Raw genomic sequence first — 19,545 nt, forward strand, 5'->3', positions numbered from 1 at the left:
GATTATAATCCCGTTTACCAAGAAAGCTAGCAATATAAAATTATTAGATTTAAAATTTTGTAAAGGTGAAGTTTGAAACAGACGTGATGGTGTAGTTCCACAAAAGGAGAGCAAAGAAGGTGTCCAAGTGGCAGACTGGGGAAGCAAAGGGGCAGAATCGTACTTTCCAGATCAGCAAACTTTCTTATATTGTAGATAGCTGTAAATTAGTATCAAAACTATATGGTGTACTACATGATACTAGCTTTTAATTATTTAGATTTTGGTGGTAAAAAAAATTAGCTTATAGCTAATAGCTAATGGCTGATAATTGATAGTTTATGAGTCTGTTTGATAAGACAGATCTTTGAGCTTATAGTTTATATGGTTGAGACTGATAACTGATAAACTAATTGAAGTATTTGATAAAATTAACAGTTCAAATAACTTATAAATGTAAAATGACATAAAAGATATTTAATACATAATTATTTTATTTTAAATTAAAATGAATTATAAAGGATAAAAATGAGTTTTTATTAAAATAATAAGGATAAAAAATAAAGAAAAAACAATAAGCTATATATAATCTAAAATGCTATTTGAAATAGTGTATGGAAAATAAGTTATAAGCTAACAAAATGAACTATAAACTCGAGATGAAAAAACAAATATCAAACAGGTCTAAATTATCATATAATATAAACTCGAAATTGTATCTTACCGATCACATAACCTTGAACTTTTTAATAACTATTCCATTGCCTATAAAAAATATATATGAGCAAAAGATTTCAATTAAATAGTGAATACAAACAATAGGATTTCACCACCAATCTAAAAACATTAAATTATTATCTATATCTTCCTACTAGGATAGTTCATAAAAATATGAGTCAAATTGAACCGAATTATAATTAAATTTATTTAAATTAAATCAAGTTATTTTAATTTGCTCCGAAAAAGAATTATTAATTCAATGTACTGATTTTGAATTTCAAACCATATTAAATTATTAAGATACAATTTTTCAGTTTGTTATGAGGAACTTAACATTATAATTTTTCTAATTATTTTCTATAAACAATTATTTTAGACTATTTAATTGCTAATAAACTATTGTTTACATTATTTTTTATCACTATTATGTAATGTAAAGTTATTTAAATTTAAACTGGTTTAAATTAGAATCATAAACCTATAAAAAAAAGTAAAATTATACAAATTTAATATTATCATTCATTACACGTTTTTATCTTTTCCATCTTATCTATACATATTAGATTATATAAATATTTAAACATTCAAAATTATTAGAATTAAACTCAAAACTTTGAGTAATTCCTTATCGCTACATAATAGCAATGAATGAAACAAGAAAGAAAATTTGGAAAGAAAGGTCAATTAGGGTTTATAAAAATAAAAGGGAAGAAGATGATGATTTTCTGCAGAGTTTCTCTTTGTTCACAAACTGTAGAAAATCTCTTATTCACTTTGCAACTGCAAAATTCTGTGAATTCAAGTGTGTTTCAAAAATAGGGGTTACTTTGTCTATTTATAGTTTTAGGTTGCTTTCTCCCTAAGTCAAAGCCCAAAATACCTATTTTAGACCCAAGTCGAGAGTTCCTTTCAGATACCTTAGTATCCTCTTCGCCGCTGCTAGATGTGATATCTTTGACTTCTGCATGAATTTATTCATTATACCTACATTGTATGCTAGATCAGGTCTTGTGTGACAAAGGTATCGTAATGGCCCAATAAGTCTTCTGTACTGGGTTGGGTCAACATCGTCTTCATCTTATTCTTTCGACATTTACAACCTTGATTTAGCAGGTGTCGAAGTCGAGTTGCATTCTTCTATCTCAAATCAATTGAGTATTTCACTTGCATATCTTCTTTGATGCATCATCAAATTTCTACTGCTCTTATAGAATTTGATGCCAAAGAAATATGAAATGATGCCCATATCGGATATTTCGAACTCCTTGCTAAGATCATCTTTCAAATCTTCGATCTCTTTCTTGCGGTAACCTGTTATCAATAAGTCATCTTTCTTGCAGCTACCTGTTATCAATAAGTCATCGACATAGACATAATATAAGCAATTCACTCTTGCTTCTTCTTACATATACTTCATGCTCAGTAGTGCACTTCACAAATTCCTTCTCCCTTAGGAAACAGTCAATATTCTTATTCCAAGCTGTTGGAGCTTACTTAAGTCCATACAGGGCTTTATGCAGCCTGTACACATTTCTCTCTTCTCCATGTTTCATAAATCCAACTAGTTTTGCAACATAGACTTCTTCTTCTAAGGGCCATTCAGGAATGCACATTTAACATCCATCTGAAACATGTGCCAATTGTTCGTGTTTACAAGACCAACAACCAATCCGATTGTTTTGATCATTGAAACAGGTGCAAAAACTTCATCAAATTTGATTCCTTCCTTTTTGAAGAAGTCCTTTTGCCACAAGCCTTGCCTTGTATCTAGTCACTTCCCATTTGGGATTACACTTCACCTTGTATACCCACTTCACATTAATTTCCTTCTTGCCTTGAGGAAATTCAATAAGTGACCAAGTATTATTGTCTTCAATGGACTTCAATTCCTCATTCATTACTTTCATCCACTTCAAATCCTTCAATGCCTCAACTGTATTGACGGGTTCAACTTCTGCGTAGAAAGCATAATGTACCATGTTGAAGCGGTAAAGCGGCAAGCAAAAAGTAATAGGTATTATTTATTACCGGGTGATATAGGTTATATCGTATCGTAGTCCACAGAGATTGGTTGAGAATAACTGCCGTTCGACTATCTCGCGTTCTAAGTTTCATGATTGGTTGCGGAAAGGTAAATGCGGGAAAAGTAAATAAAAGCATATAAACAATCTCAATAGTCTAAGAGAAATAGTTATGGAATTGCATTTCGTTCTACCCGTCGAATACTTAAATCTGAAGATCTATCGCTCGACACTCACAATACGCATCAACATCACCGGGCATCACTCGAGATGCCACATCGGTGTCCATGTCTGCAACACCGACGAAAGCTCAACCGTACTATTCACATCAGCGATTTCTCCACCGACACAAACAACACGGAGGCATTAGACTCGATACCCACTACGATTGTTAGTCCTAAATCCATGTCTGCAACCCAGAAACTAACAGTTATCATTCCTAATCAAGATCTATGGTGTCCATGTCTGCAACAACACAAATCCAGAGCATTTAAGCAAAAAGATCAAGAACAACAACAATGATGATTTGTAAAGCGAATATATAAACGATCCCAAGATCCACAAATATACATACAATAAGAGTAGAAACATACATACAACACCCACCATTGGAATGAAACAAAGGGAAGAGAGAAGATGAACCGGAAAGATCTCACCGGTACAATGAAATCAAGACAGATCCATGAGCAATCCACATGGTGTAGCATCCAATGGTGTTTCCTAAGCCTCTAAACTATCAAAAATGGATCAGAGCTCTTCCATGGGGGAAAGAGGTGATAAAAAACCCTAAAAAAGTGATTTTACAACATATATACAAGTCTGAAAGTTGCAGACCGCGCTAAGCGCGCCCAGTGCGCTAAGCGGGCTGCTTTTTATTTTTCTTAGACCGCCAGACCGCGCTTAGCGCCAAAAACCCGCGCTAAGCGCCCAACTTTCTGCCAAATGGGTCAAAAATGCTCCCAGAGCCCGCTTAGCGCGGTCAAGCCCGCTTAGCGCGCTCAACAGAACAGCAAATCTTGTTTTGGTCATATCTTGAGAACCGTAACTCCGATTTGCGCCCGGTTCGAAGCGTTGGAAAGCTTATTCCATGCTCTATCTAACAATGAACAAATTGCAACCAAATTGATGAATTTGATCATCCTTATTTTGAGCCTTGCCCGCCGATGAATTGGTAAAATCGCGTGCTCGTCGCCGTGTCTTCGACACTTTATTCCTCAAAGCTTTGAACACGCATAAATACCTACAAAAAGACAACAAAACTATCAAACGGTACATATTTACGCGAAAACGTAACAAAACACAAACGATACAAATATACACAAAAACGGGGAATTATTCAAACGGTATTAACAAAAAGTATCGATAAGTGCCACTATTTACAAACACAAAATAACTGCATTTTGGCACTTAACAACTCTCCCCAACTTGAATTTGTTTGTCCTCAAACAAGGCCAAACACTCAACTCGCAAAAGTAAAAATCAAAGAATCAAGAATCAACAAGATTTGGAAAAACAAAACAATTGTACGGTTCAAACAAAAACGTACTAACAAAGTAAATACTTACCACAATCCTACAACGATAACATGAAAATGAAACGGATCCTAAGTACAAAAGTCATACAAAACATCCTAAAACAAAACAAGCTCAATAATGAATCACGCCTAGCAAAAACTCATCGGTAGATGAAAAACACCGAAAGGTGAGGACTTTGACACACACCCGACAATCTTGCAAACAATAGACAAAATTATGCATTCATCCAAAAATAGTATCGAAAATGCAACGGCACGAATCACAAGGGCTTTCAAGGTTGTAATGTGGCTCGGTTAACAAACAAGTGATAAGTCCTAAAGCTAATCGAAACAAAAAAACTTGCCTAAACCTAAGGGAGTAATTACTTCCACAAAGTTTCAAACAATATAATTTCAATCAAACTTCTTCTTTATCACAAATTGTCAAACCAAAACATAATACTTATTAGCACACTCTTATTCCAAACTCTTTTTGTTCTTTTCTTTTTCAAACTTTTATCTTTTTTCTTTCTTTTTCTTTTCTTTCTTTCTCACATTTTTTTTTTCTTTTTCTTTTTCTTTCTTTCTCACATTTTTTTTTCTTTTTCTTTTTCTTTTCTTTCCACTACCTCATATCAATCACATCATAAAGAGGCAAACACCTTCTCCCCAACTTGAATTCAACCATAACATAAAGTGAATACTCCCTACTTTCTAAGGCAAGGTAAAAATCCATCTAAACATCATAATTATAGGTCAAGAAAACAAAGATAATCAAAATCCGTCAAAAAGGGTGAACTATGTCTCAAGTTCAAAAACAAAATGGACAATGACAAAAAGGCTCAAAGGGGGTACTAATGGTCACACACTCACAAGGTAAAATGACATTTGGCTTATGGTAGTTGCGCTCAAAATCAAACAAGTGCCTTGATCACTTTCGTGCATTCACAAAATCAATACAGACGAAAGATTAAACATAATAATATCCAGTTAAAACAAGAAATGTCGGTCACTCACATATATACACAATGGAAAGCCACCTCACATTTATGGTAAAAAGGGTAAACTAATTGTGATTCAAGTAATGAGCAAGTTATGCAAAAAGAATGAGTAATATGAAAATTGTACAAATGAAAAGTCTCCTAATCATGCTAAGCTATAGAAAGCGATAAACGAGTACCTTGCTATGTACAAATTCGAACAACCATTACCGCACAACCGGCATGTTGAATCAATCAAAATTGAAGAATTACCAAATGCGACTTCAAGTAATCGAGCCAAAATTTGAGTCTAAACAACAACAAAAGAATTAAAATTATAACTATAAAATACAAAACTATAAAGCCTTGGTGTAAGTGGGAAAAAGGGTGAGGCAAATGAATCATTAAAAAGAATTCATTAGCCAAAAGCTACAGACCGCGCTAAGCGCGGTCTAGCGCGCTAAGCGCGCTACACCAGAAAGACAAAAACCAGGGCAACAAAACAAAAATTCTAGTGTGCCTCCACTTAACAACTATACATCTCATTTACAGAAAAGCAGAAAAATAAAACCGTTGGGGTGCCTCCCAAAAAGCGCTCGTTTTACGTCGTTAGCTCGACGCCTTTTATTGTTTCGCGAATGGTAAGAAACTTCCTCGCGGTACGCCAATGCTTTCGCCTCAAACGCAACCTAAAGGAAACATCCTGCCCAAACACTTAACAAACGAATCAAAAGCAAAAGTTTATACAAGTATGTGTAAAAACACCAATATACAAGGAATGGTGAAATTGACTAAACAAGTTGAAAATTGAAGATATGTAATTTAAGAGCTAATCCGAGTTCAACTTGTTTAGTAAGTTCACCAAACAAAACGAAACAAGTATAACTATACAAGTATACATCTATGCACAAAATATACGATATACACATATTTACGAAACTTAAAACACAAAACCATCGCAATGCGATTAATCTCAAAACCAATCCCCGGCAACGGCGCCATTTTGTTGAAGCGGTAAAGCGGCAAGCAAAAAGTAATAGGTATTATTTATTACCGGGTGATATAGGTTATATCGTATCGTAGTCCACAGAGATTGGTTGAGAATAACTGCCGTTCGACTATCTCGCGTTCTAAGTTTCATGATTGGTTGCGGAAAGGTAAATGCGGGAAAAGTAAATAAAAGCATATAAACAATCTCAATAGTCTAAGAGAAATAGTTATGGAATTGCATTTCGTTCTACCCGTCGAATACTTAAATCTGAAGATCTATCGCTCGACACTCACAATACGCATCAACATCACCGGGCATCACTCGAGATGCCACATCGGTGTCCATGTCTGCAACACCGACGAAAGCTCAACCGTACTATTCACATCAGCGATTTCTCCACCGACACAAACAACACGGAGGCATTAGACTCGATACCCACTACGATTGTTAGTCCTAAATCCATGTCTGCAACCCAGAAACTAACAGTTATCATTCCTAATCAAGATCTATGGTGTCCATGTCTGCAACAACACAAATCCAGAGCATTTAAGCAAAAAGATCAAGAACAACAACAATGATGATTTGTAAAGCGAATATATAAACGATCCCAAGATCCACAAATATACATACAATAAGAGTAGAAACATACATACAACACCCACCATTGGAATGAAACAAAGGGAAGAGAGAAGATGAACCGGAAAGATCTCACCGGTACAATGAAATCAAGACAGATCCATGAGCAATCCACATGGTGTAGCATCCAATGGTGTTTCCTAAGCCTCTAAACTATCAAAAATGGATCAGAGCTCTTCCATGGGGGAAAGAGGTGATAAAAAACCCTAAAAAAGTGATTTTACAACATATATACAAGTCTGAAAGTTGCAGACCGCGCTAAGCGCGCCCAGTGCGCTAAGCGGGCTGCTTTTTATTTTTCTTAGACCGCCAGACCGCGCTTAGCGCCAAAAACCCGCGCTAAGCGCCCAACTTTCTGCCAAATGGGTCAAAAATGCTCCCAGAGCCCGCTTAGCGCGGTCAAGCCCGCTTAGCGCGCTCAACAGAACAGCAAATCTTGTTTTGGTCATATCTTGAGAACCGTAACTCCGATTTGCGCCCGGTTCGAAGCGTTGGAAAGCTTATTCCATGCTCTATCTAACAATGAACAAATTGCAACCAAATTGATGAATTTGATCATCCTTATTTTGAGCCTTGCCCGCCGATGAATTGGTAAAATCGCGTGCTCGTCGCCGTGTCTTCGACACTTTATTCCTCAAAGCTTTGAACACGCATAAATACCTACAAAAAGACAACAAAACTATCAAACGGTACATATTTACGCGAAAACGTAACAAAACACAAACGATACAAATATACACAAAAACGGGGAATTATTCAAACGGTATTAACAAAAAGTATCGATAAGTGCCACTATTTACAAACACAAAATAACTGCATTTTGGCACTTAACATACCACCTCACCATCATCATCGACCACATCATCTGATATAATCACACATTCTTGCAACCTTGCAGGCATATGTCTAGTTCTTTGAGGCCTGCTTGGACCTGCATTACCTCTGACTTCTTCTTGTCGAACATCTTCTCTTTCGACTCCAGTTGCTGCTATCCTTCTTGAGATTTTCAGTCTATCCCATTCTTGACATTCTCAGTTTAATCACATTCTTTAAGCTCGTCTATGACCACGCCCCATTCTTGCTTTTGTTCACTAGGTCGAACAACTTATATCCTCCAGTCGAATGATATCCTATTAGGATCATTTGACTCGACTTGTCATTAATTTTTCTTCTCAACTAATCTGGCACATGTCTATGTGTTATAGATCTAAATATCTTCAGATGACTCAAGCTAAGCTTAACACCAGACCAACATTCTTCTGGCGTATTTCCTTTTATCTTCTTCGTCGGACATCTGTTCAATATGTATGTCGCAGGCAACACAACTTCACCTCAAAATTCTTTAGGTAAATGTTTGCCTTTAAACATACTTCTCACCATATTCATGATGGTTCGATTCTTCCTATCTGCAGTTCCATTCTGTTATGGAGTATAGGGTGGCACCACCTCATGCATAATCTCTTCTTTCTCACATAACATGTCGAAGTATTTCGAAACATATTCTCCACCACCATCAATCCTCACGACCTTGAGCTTTCGCCCACTTTGCCTTTCGACCATAGATTTGAACTTGGAAAATACATCGATCACTTCACTTTTCTTCTTGATAAGGTAAGTCCATAGTTTTTGACTGAAATCATCTATGAATGTGACAAAGTATTTGTCCCTTCACTATGCCATACCCATTTTGTGTAATTTTGAACAATTCCATCATAACCACAATGATTGAATATAACATCCCTTGGATGTTTTTGCGTATTATAGCAATTCATACACGGACACCAAAAAATCCTATTGTTTTTAGGAACATTTTTATTCGTGAAATCAAGAAATAGTAACAATCCTTTCTCATAATCTCTACTTAATCTATTGGCTTTCATCCAACTACGATCCATAATCAAATAAAGCTTCTGAAAATAAAATAAAAAAGAGTACAAAAATATAGCTTCTCAACAACAACAACAACAACAACAGTAAAACAATGCGCAGAGAACAACAAGAACAATAGTAATGGAGAACAACAAGAACATACCGCAGAACTCCTTGGAGAAGAAATGTTCTTTCATTGGCTAAGCTCATTGGAGAAAAAGTTTTCTTTCGTTGACTAAGCTCCTTGAATAAGAAGTGTTCTTTCGTTAGGGCTTGAAAATTGAATTAGATTGACATGAGAGTTAAATTAAAAGAAACTTTATCTTGGTTAAACTTAAAAAACCGAGGTAGATTTGCCGACATAAAATATATATAAAAAATTTGCCTTTGGTCGTCAAAAAAATTAAAAAATTTATGGAGTATTTATCTCGATTTTCATAAAAACCGAGGTAACATATTTGACGTAAAATCTAAAAAACATAATGACGCTTTTTTTGGTTCCAGATGTAACATTAAATATCAGGAGTTGAGAATCGAACCTCAAACACTTAGTATATATTTATGTGGGATTTATAAATATTTGAGGTAACCGTTGTATTAATTTTTTTTAAAATAAGACAATTTTCTCCGTTCATATGTACCTGCGGTTTAGTTTCGTACATTGTGAAAGCTTCTTCATGAAAAGTGTTAATTTTTGTAGTGTTTGATAATACTTATGGATAAGAAGGTGGATGCCTTATTTTCCTCGATAAAGTCAATTTCCTCCCTAAGTGCTTGGTTCTTGTTTCCCCCAGGTGAGGGGTTTGTTGTTCTCTAACTTAGTTCTTCGACCTCTACTTGAGTGGAGACTTCGATACCCTAAGTTAGATGTAAAGGAATTTTTGCCGGCCGTTGAATAAGTGTTTTCCTATACGCCCACAAGCCGTATGGTAGTTCATATGCCCAATTTCCTTTGACAACTTTGAGTCTTTGTTTAGTCCCCTTAATAACACCTGGTTGGCTTCCTCCACTTGTTCGTTTGTCTAGGGATGTTCTACCAATGAAAAGCGTAGTTCAACTTTTTAATTCCTATAATAAGTTCTTTAAATTCTTGTCTGTGAACTAGGTTCCATTATCTATCACGATGGCTTAAGAAACTCTGGACATGGCCAATATATTCCTTTTAAAAAACTTCAGGATGTTTGATTTTACAATCTTCACCAGTGCCTTCACTTTAAACCACTTGGTAAAATAATTGATCACCACTATCAGATATTTAAATTTACTTGGAGTTGGAAGGAATGTATAGAGAATGTCCATACCCAACTGAAAGAAGGCCCATGGTGGCGTTAACATATGCAACTCTGTCGATGGGACACTATAAATGTATTTGTGCCTTTAGCATTGGTTTCACTTATTCACATTTTCATTGACGTTAAGAATTCTAATTAAGGGGTATATAGGTCTCTTGTGCACAAAGTTGCTTCAATCACAATATACGAACCTTTTCTGCTTTTCACCAAAGCAACTTCAACTAGATAAAATAGGGGAACCCCTTACTCTATGTATGCTATAATGGGAGATATCTAGGAGGATTTAGCACTATCACCTATGACCATCAGCACATCTCCTAGAGTCTTGATGCTCATATTCCATAGAGGTTATTGAATGAAAGAATGGTTGACCCAGAACGTCCTCGCACTTGCCAACTTAGAGAGTACGTCGGCCAATGTATTTTCTTCCCACTATACATGTGCGGCCTCGAACATTTTTAACTTCACCAATTTATCTTTGGCTAGCCTCAAATGTCGTTGCAGTAATGGATCCTTGGCCTATTATGCTCCTTTAACTAGAGAAACAACTAGATGGGAATTTGTCCCCAATTTAACATTATCTTCCCCCACCTTTGCTTCCAAGTTAAGTCAAGCGATGAGTGGTTCATATTCAGCTTGATTGTTGGTGGCAGAGAATTAAAAGCATAATAAAACTTCAACCACGAGGCCGACTTCATTTTTTAGAGTTAAGCCAACAATGCTTCCCCGACTATTAGATGATTCAGTGGGACATAGGTCATTTTGGCTAGGAAGTTAGCAAACATATGTGCTTGTAAGGCTTTCCTTGCTTTGAAAGAAATGTCAAACTCAGACATTTTGATAGACCATTTAGTTAGTTTTCCTACTAAGTCTGGTCGATGAATTAAATATTTCAAAGGAAAATAAGTTCAAACTACTATAGAGTGTGCTAAGAAATACTTTTAGAGCTTCCTCGATGAGGTCACCAATGCTATGGTTGCCTTTTCTATCTTTTGATAATGTGTTTTACGGTTCGACAAGAGCCTTTGAAATGAAATAAAACAGATGTTGGTTGGAATCCTACTCCTTGATCAAAACGATGTATTATCTCTTGAGTATATATTTCTTATGTAGGAATCTTTTTTGGTTGTGAGCTAAATCAGTTAAAAAGTCTTGTTTGATTTGGGTTATCTTCAAAAGTCTCCGTGTGGTTATTGAGTTTAACCTTAAAGAAAAGTCAGACTTTTAGTTCGTGAAGATTAGCCAAATCTTCACAATGGTTCTTGAGCTCAACCTGGTTAAAATCTAATAAGGTTCCTAAGTCCAGCTTCGTAAAAGCCCAGTCGATTTGAGATTAGCAAAGATAAAATCTCACATTGGTTCATGGTCATCCTATTTAAAACCCTGATTCGATTCGGAGGATAAGCAACTCAAAACTCCATATTGGTTTAAGATCGTCCCGTAGAAAATATTTGTTTGGTTTGGAGGATAATAACTCTAAGTATTGTACGTTGTCTGGTTAGAAGTTAACCTTAAAACTTCATTTCCTTGTATAAGGATGGTTGTAGTCATATCCTTAAAAAAATCTCAAGTTTATTAGATACTATTAAGAATACTTCTTGGAGACATGAGTATGTCAATTTAGGCCGAATCTATATAAATATCTAGTGTATCTCTCTATGCCTTATATCTTTACTTTACCATTTTTTCACTGTTTATTTACTTTACTTTACTCCCTCCTCTTGTGTATGGAGTCACATGTCTAGTAACTGACATTCGAGCCTAACCCATATTTAAAGACTAATCGTCGTAGGAGGAAGTTGGCTTCCAACACTTTTTTTAACAAGAGGACTTTCCTAAACACGCCTCCACCGTTTAATGGTCATCAATTTGGATTATGAAAAGCAAGAATTAAAATTTGCATTCAAAATATTGATCTCGAATTTTGGGAAACAATAACTAATAGACAGTTTATCCATACTCAACGTGTTATTGGTGAAGTAGTAGATAAACCTGATTTCCTTTGGATTAAAGAAGACAAGAGAAAGTTTGAATTAGATTTCAAAGCAATTTTTTTAGTTATATGTTTAAATGAAAATCAGTTTCCTTATGTCCTTAATTGTAATTCCGTCAAGGAAATGTGAGACACTCTTGAAATGATATATGGAGTCTCTCCAAGTATCTAACAAGAGGGAATGAATACATGAGGCGAAGAAGTTGAAACACTAGATGAATTTGAATATCTTTACATATGGCGTTCAATCATTAGAAATCTTTGAAGCCATGTTAGAACCTTCACTGCAAACAAATTTCAAAGAGTTAATATTTGAAATCAGAAATCTGATCCAATCCTTAAATTGAGAGATGATGATGTTTATAATTTTGAGTAAAAGTCTAAGAAGGAGGAAATAACCGAGAAACTCAACGAGTTGATTCAACTATTAACAAATGAAAGAATGAGTTCAAGAATACTTGAAGCATCCTCATGAACTTCATCAAAAATTTCTTTTAAAGAAAAAGAAAAGTTTACTCCAAAAATTTCATTTAAAAGAACAATATCCATAGAAGAACGGTCCTCTAAATACTTGTTGTTTGATAATATAGTAACTTCATCAAGAATATCTACTATAGTAAATGAAGAAGTTTTTCTCAAAAGTAGAAATAAGGAAGAAATCTTAACAAGCAACATCTTTAGACACTCAACATCAAGAAAAAATCTTAAAGAATCAATTTCTGGTAGAATCTTCAAAGATTCCCCATCCAATGGAGAAGAAAAACTCATTTGCTGAAAGCTTCTCACGAAGAGGATGATTTCGAGGTAACAACTCTTTCATACATGCAATTGCTTAAATTAAGCACTAAGTTAATTGAAGAACATTATAAGATTGAAAAACATAGCATAGATCTTAAAGACTACATTGAGTTTCTAGAGAATAACAATGGAACACTAAAATATGAAATCGCCAATGAAACGCTAAAGAAACTTCTACCACGACGCCGACTTCATTTTTCAAAAATTAAGCAAGCATCACTTCCCTGACTATATAAATGATCCATTTGTAAATAGTATCTAAGTATGGGCAGACTCGGGTGGGCCAGGAGTCATTTATGCTAGGAAGTCAGCTAACGACAGAGTCTTTAATGGTTTCTTTGCTTCGAAAGAAACGTCAAACTCAGACATTTCGATGGACCATTTAAGAATTCATTTTAGAGTTTAAAAATAGTGCACTGTCCGTGTAAAACAATTATATATATATATATAACCAATAAAAACTTTTCAAATTACAATATCATTTTAGTATTTTAAAAATAAAATTGAAATTTGATTCATATCCCTCGTTATTGACCGTTACCCTCTCCGTGCATTTTCCTTTTTCTCTCGATTTTATTATAATTTTACCAAGGTCTTTACTATTTACCATGGTTAATACAGCCGTTATTATCTTTTTCTAGCGTATATTATTACTGATCGTATTGTTGCGTTTTTTTGTCAAGTCAACTCCATTCTCATTTTGCATATTGGTTTATCCCAAAAATTTCTCGCAATTTCTTTTTTTTTTGCTTTGACTTTTCAGTATTGAAGTTATAGTTCAGATATGCAAGTGTTATCTTTTGGCGTCGAAGATTCAAACGGCGCTGTTGGTGAAATCAGAACAAGATTATAATAATGACCAGTTGTTGCGGTTTGAGATCTGATTCCGTTATCATGGAAACCGAGCTGACTAGTAGTACTACTAGAGGAAGAGGTTTTGCTACCATTTTTGGTTCCAGAGTTAAGCCTAGATCACTCAGGTTTCAACCTTCTGGTTCGTCTTCTGTTCCTGACGACTTTGAGTTCTTAGTTATTCCGATTTGATTCTGATTTTATTTCTTTTAATGAATAAAACTGAAATGCAGATGAAGATATTGAGGATCTTATCTCCAATAATGCTCCAGGAAGATCTTCCGGAACTGTTTTTCCCTATGTTGCTGTTGCTTGCATTGGTGCATTTTTATTTGGCTATCATCTTGGGTATGAACTTCTTCTTTGTTTATTTAGTATGAACATCAACGGACTTATAGTCTTATACTACTGATTTTCATTCTTAGGTGGGAAACTCTGATAATGCCGTGTTTGGTGTAGGGTGGTCAATGGTGCTCTTGAGTACCTTGCCAAGGATCTCGGAATCGCGCAAAACACTGTGCTACAAGGTTTTTTTTCATCTTTTTATTTTTTATATTTCAATTGATTATGCTTAATTAATTGTTTTCTCATGAGGTTTATTATATCCACAAACAGGGTGGATTGTTAGTATGTTACTTGCAGGTGCTACTGTTGGTTCTTTTACTGGTGGAGCGTTGGCGGATAAATTTGGTCGAACCAGGACTTTTCAGTTGGATGCGATTCCTTTAGCAATCGGAGGATTCCTTTGGTCTGTCAAATGTACTTGATAGTTGATAATAGGATTGATCTTTGTGTAATTTTTATATCAAGCTTTGATTTTTAATTGATTTACAGCGCTACGGCTCAGAGTGTTCAGACAATGATCATTGGTCGTTTGTTAGCTGGTGTAGGAATCGGTGTTGCATCTGCAATTGTACCGCTATACATATCAGAGGTGGAGTGTTTATAGATTGTTTTAACATTTGTTATTGTGTTTGCGTATTTATATGGACCTCAGGCATATGGTGACTCTTTCTGATGGACAGATTTCTCCAACTGAAATCCGCGGTGCACTTGGATCTGTTAATCAGATTTTTATATGTATTGGGATTCTTGCAGCACTAGTTGCTGGTTTGCCTCTGGAGGGAAATCCAATATGGTATGTAGTATTCAGTTGATTCATCTCAAGTTACCTGTTTATTACTTCCTAGGTCGAATCTCAACTAGAGGGCTTGTAAAGATGAACATGGTTATATTCACTGTAAATATTTAGAAGCTAGAAAACTACTTCAGCTTTCCAAGAAAAATAAAGTAGACATATATGCCATTCATGAATGAGAAATAAATGAAGAGGCAAAAGAAAATGTTCTTTTTGAAGAGAGTTTTGTATAGCAATTCACTCTTTACTAGAATTCCAAGAGAACTTTATTAGATAGCCCTGTACTTTTATGGAGTATTGGTTGAATGAATTTTACTTGGAGGATCTGGAATCATTTATCGGTTTGTTTGTTATTAACATGTAGTTATACTACCAATAACATAACTTGTAGTTATACTAGAGGTGGTAAAACCTTGCAATTTATATTCCATTGTGAATAATACTAAATTCCTTTCATGCCACTGGCCTTGTGAATGCATGAATGTTAATTGGCATTCTCCTCGTTCTCATCTGATAACAAAAATCAACCTCAGAGGGTTTGGTTGATGGTGGTGGATCTCTTCCGGTGTGGTGGTGTCGATCCATCGGTGGTACCTGCAAAAGGCACTTCAATGCGAAAGTTAGTCTTAGCATCATGTTATAGTAAATAAGTTAAAAGATTAGAGACACCTCCAATAGGGTTGAAGATACTCCTTATATAGAGAGTTAACGGGCTTCTAACAAGCCTTGTATCTAGGGATACTTGGACAAATAGGCCACATATTCAGATAATCTCGCTCAGTCAGTCGTCTAAAACTGTCTTGGTACACCCGTTTTGTACTTGTTTGGTAATTCTAGTCTACTCCTCTACCTCGTTTTATATTTTGATAATTTATCAGGTGGAGGACAATGTTTGGAATTGCAGTAGTTCCTTCTATTCTATTAGCACTTGGAATGACTATTTGTCCAGAGAGTCCCCGATGGCTTTATCAGGTTGTTCTGCAATACTATAATGTCATTTGTTTGTTATGGATACAATACATTTACATGTCATTTGTCAAGAAAACCAACTGTTTCTTGATGTATACAAAGCAGTGCAAAACTTACCAACTCAAGCTTGCATAAAATAGTACTTAGAGCGGTCAATAACTTTTTGTAAATATTCATATCACACACCTATGGTGACAACTTCCCATATAAATTTATATCTTAAATCTCTAAAGAAACTATTGGCGTCCTTATGGTTTTTATTGTGTAATGTGAATGCAACTGAGCAGGCATGTATGTGTATGATGCTTGTTTCCTTTAAAGTATATTATTAGTTCTTTAGTGCAATTGCAATAAGTTTCTGAGAAAATTACATTGTTTGTTTCAAAGCAAGGGAAAATATCTGAAGCTGAGAAGGCTATTAAAACATTATATGGAAAAGAAATAGTAGTTTCGGTTATGCAGGACTTGACAGCAGCAACTCAAGGTTCTTCTGAACCTGAAGCAGGATGGTTTGAACTATTTAGTAGCCGATATCGAAAAGGTATTGTAATAATTAATGCTGAATGAATTGTTACAGGCTTGTGGCACTTCTCTAAAACATTTTCTGTTGCAGTTGTCAGTGTTGGCGCAACACTTTTCTTGCTCCAGCAATTGGCTGGAATAAATGCCGTGGTTTATTATTCAACTTCTGTCTTCCGCAGTGCTGGAATCACTTCAGATGTCGCAGCAAGTGCTCTGGTTGGTGCATCAAATGTTTTTGGTTAGTACTATTTTTCATTCTATAAATGTATATGCTATTTTCTCAAACATTACATTTGGTGTTTGATTCTGGTGTAGGCACCGTTATTGCTTCCTCCTTGATGGACAAAAAAGGAAGGAAAAGTCTCCTTATCACAAGCTTTAGTGGGATGGTAATAAGAATTTTAATTCATGCTTGTCGGAGGCGGAAGGCATGGTGTTTGAGCATTAACAATGATTCTTCATGAAACAAACAATTACCTTGTTTTTCTGTCTTTTCCAGGCAGCTTCGATGTTACTTCTTTCCGTGTCTTTTAGTTGGAAAGTCCTTGCACCATACTCTGGCACCCTTGCGGTCCTGGGGACTGTTCTGTATGTCATTTAATATTTGTCTGCAAAACTGATTCCATATTTTATATTTTCATTTCACATTTGAATTTGTTGGCATATGAATTTGTAACAGTTATGTATTGTCCTTCTCTCTTGGTGCTGGTCCTGTGCCTTCTCTTCTACTACCCGAAATATTTTCATCTAGAATCAGAGCAAAAGCAATTTCTCTGTCATTAGGCACACATTGGGTTAGTGATTTCATTTTTAAAATTCAAAGCTCATGAAACATTAGTTTTGTCATTGCACTGATTTTATTGGTTTGCCTGCAAATTATGCTAATGATGAAATGTTGAAATTTTTATTTTTGTTATCAGATTTCCAACTTTGTGATAGGACTCTATTTTCTGAGTGTTGTAAACAAGATTGGCATCAGCACCGTATATTTCGGGTTCTCAACTGTGTGTCTTCTAGCTGTCTTGTACATAGTCGCAAACATTGTGGAAACAAAGGGTCGCTCATTAGAAGAAATTGAACGTGCTCTTACTCCTACAACTTAGGATATTTGCTACACTACTTTTGTTGTTCATTTTTCTCTTGATGTACTAACTAATCAATAGTTTATTGGCCTTATATATCCTTTTATTGAATTTACTTTATAAATTCTTATGATCATTTAAATTTTCAAGTTTTCAACAAAGTTTTTACATTTTTTTCATGTGATAAATTCTTATGATTTAAGTTAACTAAACATTAACATTCTATAGGTTCTTTAACGAAGTTTAAATTTATGATCTTTTTCATAAGTTTATTGTAACATTTTTTTTTTGAAAATGGAGTACCTAAGCCCAAGCAAGAAAGTTACATAGGAACAAGCCTCCTAATACAAGTATTTCTTAAATCTTCTATCATACTATGAGAAACAAAATTTGGACACATATCATACGCTATTAACCCCTCTTTATGAAGTTCCTCGTTTCACAAGTGCGTCCGTACACTGATTAGCTTTCCTATAGATGTGCTCCATATGCCATTCTTCAATGCTGTTAGCCAATTTCTAGATTCTTCTGAGCAAATTTAAGCCTGGTACTGGTTTTATATGCCTCTTATTGATAAATCCACCACCTGTTTGCTATCAACTTGGACTACAATCTTTACAATATCATCAATTCTTACCCCATCACTTCTGAGGTCTTAGAGGACTCAAGATGTTGGAGACAGGTTGAGAGTTGAGACTGGTTGCTTGACCATGAGGAAGCCTACAAATTCTTTTCTAAGCCTGGCCAACCTATTCCTTGGTATAAACAGGTTTGGAATCCTAATGTCCCTCCTTCCAAGTCTTTGCGTTTTTGGAGGTGCATTCATAAGCTCCTAATTGATGAAAAGTAAGTTGCTAGAGAATAAAATATTCCTCCCATTCGTTCTTTCTGCTACAATAATAATGAAGCAATTTAGCACATCATGTTTGATTTCCCTGTTACTTCTCAACTATGGTCTTGGTTTGCCTCTATTATCAATATTCTTCCCTAGATTTAATACTTGGAAACATGTTGGAACATTATCAACATGCCTTGGTCTAGGAACCGTCAAGTAGTGATTTTTTCTGCCATCATCCACATCATCAATTTCATTTGGTAAGATAGAAAAAACTATAGATTTCAGGACATCAAAGCTTCTTGGATTTCTTGTAGAGCCTTCATCATCCATAACATGGCTAGTTGTTCTTTCCCCTGTCTCAAGTATCTCAGTGGCTGAATTCTCCATTAATAAAGCCTTATTGCACTCTCCTGATTCTCATTGCGAATGTGCTTTGAAACCTTCTCCAATGGGATGGATTAAAGGAAATTCAAATGGCATGGCTTTTGGTGCATGCCTGTGGTGGAATCTTTCATAACTCATCAAGTGAGCACGTGGGTAGCTTTTCTAACTTCATTGACAATGATAATGCTCTTTGTTCTAAATTTATTAATGTAATTGTGGCTATGGAGATTACTTCTAAAAACAATTAGTTTCATTTTTGGCTTGAATCCAACTGTTTGCTTGTAGTCCAAGCCTTCTCTAATCATAATCTCATTCCTTGGTACCTTAAGGTTAGATGGATATATTGCATGAAGATAACCTAATCAATGCAATTTATGGTATCACACATATTTAAAGAAGGGGTATGTTTATGCTGACAAACGTTCTAGTTTTGGCTTCAAGCATGGAACATTTATTTAGTTTGAACATCTCCATGATTTTATTGGGGTTGATTTTTCAAGGAACATACATGACATTCCTTGTTGTAGCTATACAATTTCTTAGGGGTTTTGGTTTTGGACCCTTTATTTTTGTACATGATCTTTCCTTTTTTTTAATGTATAGATTCATGAAATTATTATTATTATTATTATTATTTTAAATTAATATTTGCAATAAAATTTAATTATAACATATTAATTTACATTTTAAATAGGGGGTGGGAATAACGCATACCAACTAACAAGACTCTACGACCTAGCCTACAGGGCAATGTCAGACCAGTTTTTTTTAAGTAGAAAAGGTTTAGTATTTTTTATAAGCCTATTTAGTTAAATAGACTAAGTTATAGGACATAAAAAGAGTCTTTTAAGACTGTCGACCTATTTTAATAAATATGAATAAATTTATTATTTTTTATATTGTATTTTTTTATTTTGTATTAAAATACAAAAGTAAAGTTTAGTTATTGTGAAGAAACTGCGAAAATA

The 19,545-nt window shown here is 35.0% G+C and overlaps 1 protein-coding gene across 1 annotated transcript; it reads left to right on the plus strand.

Moving 5' to 3' along the window:
• The first annotated feature begins 13,467 nt into the window (after positions 1–13,467).
• LOC131609780 (plastidic glucose transporter 4-like) lies at positions 13,468–17,479 on the plus strand. Its single transcript, XM_058881575.1, has 13 exons — positions 13,468–13,786; positions 13,878–13,992; positions 14,104–14,171; positions 14,260–14,392; positions 14,479–14,578; positions 14,670–14,782; positions 15,661–15,754; positions 16,139–16,292; positions 16,365–16,511; positions 16,589–16,662; positions 16,773–16,861; positions 16,953–17,067; positions 17,194–17,479. Exons 1-13 carry the CDS (start codon positions 13,648–13,650, stop codon positions 17,374–17,376), a joined length of 1,524 nt encoding a protein of 507 aa, XP_058737558.1. The 5' UTR covers positions 13,468–13,647; the 3' UTR covers positions 17,377–17,479.
• The last annotated feature ends 2,066 nt before the right edge of the window (positions 17,480–19,545 follow it).

This window comes from Vicia villosa, linkage group LG6 (genome assembly GCF_029867415.1).
Source record: "Vicia villosa cultivar HV-30 ecotype Madison, WI linkage group LG6, Vvil1.0, whole genome shotgun sequence".
Lineage (NCBI taxonomy): Eukaryota > Viridiplantae > Streptophyta > Magnoliopsida > Fabales > Fabaceae > Vicia > Vicia villosa.

What these genes read in the sequence shown, in the direction of transcription:
- LOC131609780 (XM_058881575.1), top strand. Translation starts at nt 13,648, where the DNA reads ATGACCAGTTGTTGCGGTTTGAGATCTGATTCCGTTATCATGGAAACC. An exon ending in TTATTTGGCTATCATCTTGG is followed by an intron (nt 13,993 to 14,103) that starts GTATGAACTTCT and finishes TGTTTGGTGTAG; the next exon opens with GGTGGTCAATGGTGCTCTTG. An exon ending in GCAAAACACTGTGCTACAAG is followed by an intron (nt 14,172 to 14,259) that starts GTTTTTTTTCAT and finishes ATCCACAAACAG; the next exon opens with GGTGGATTGTTAGTATGTTA.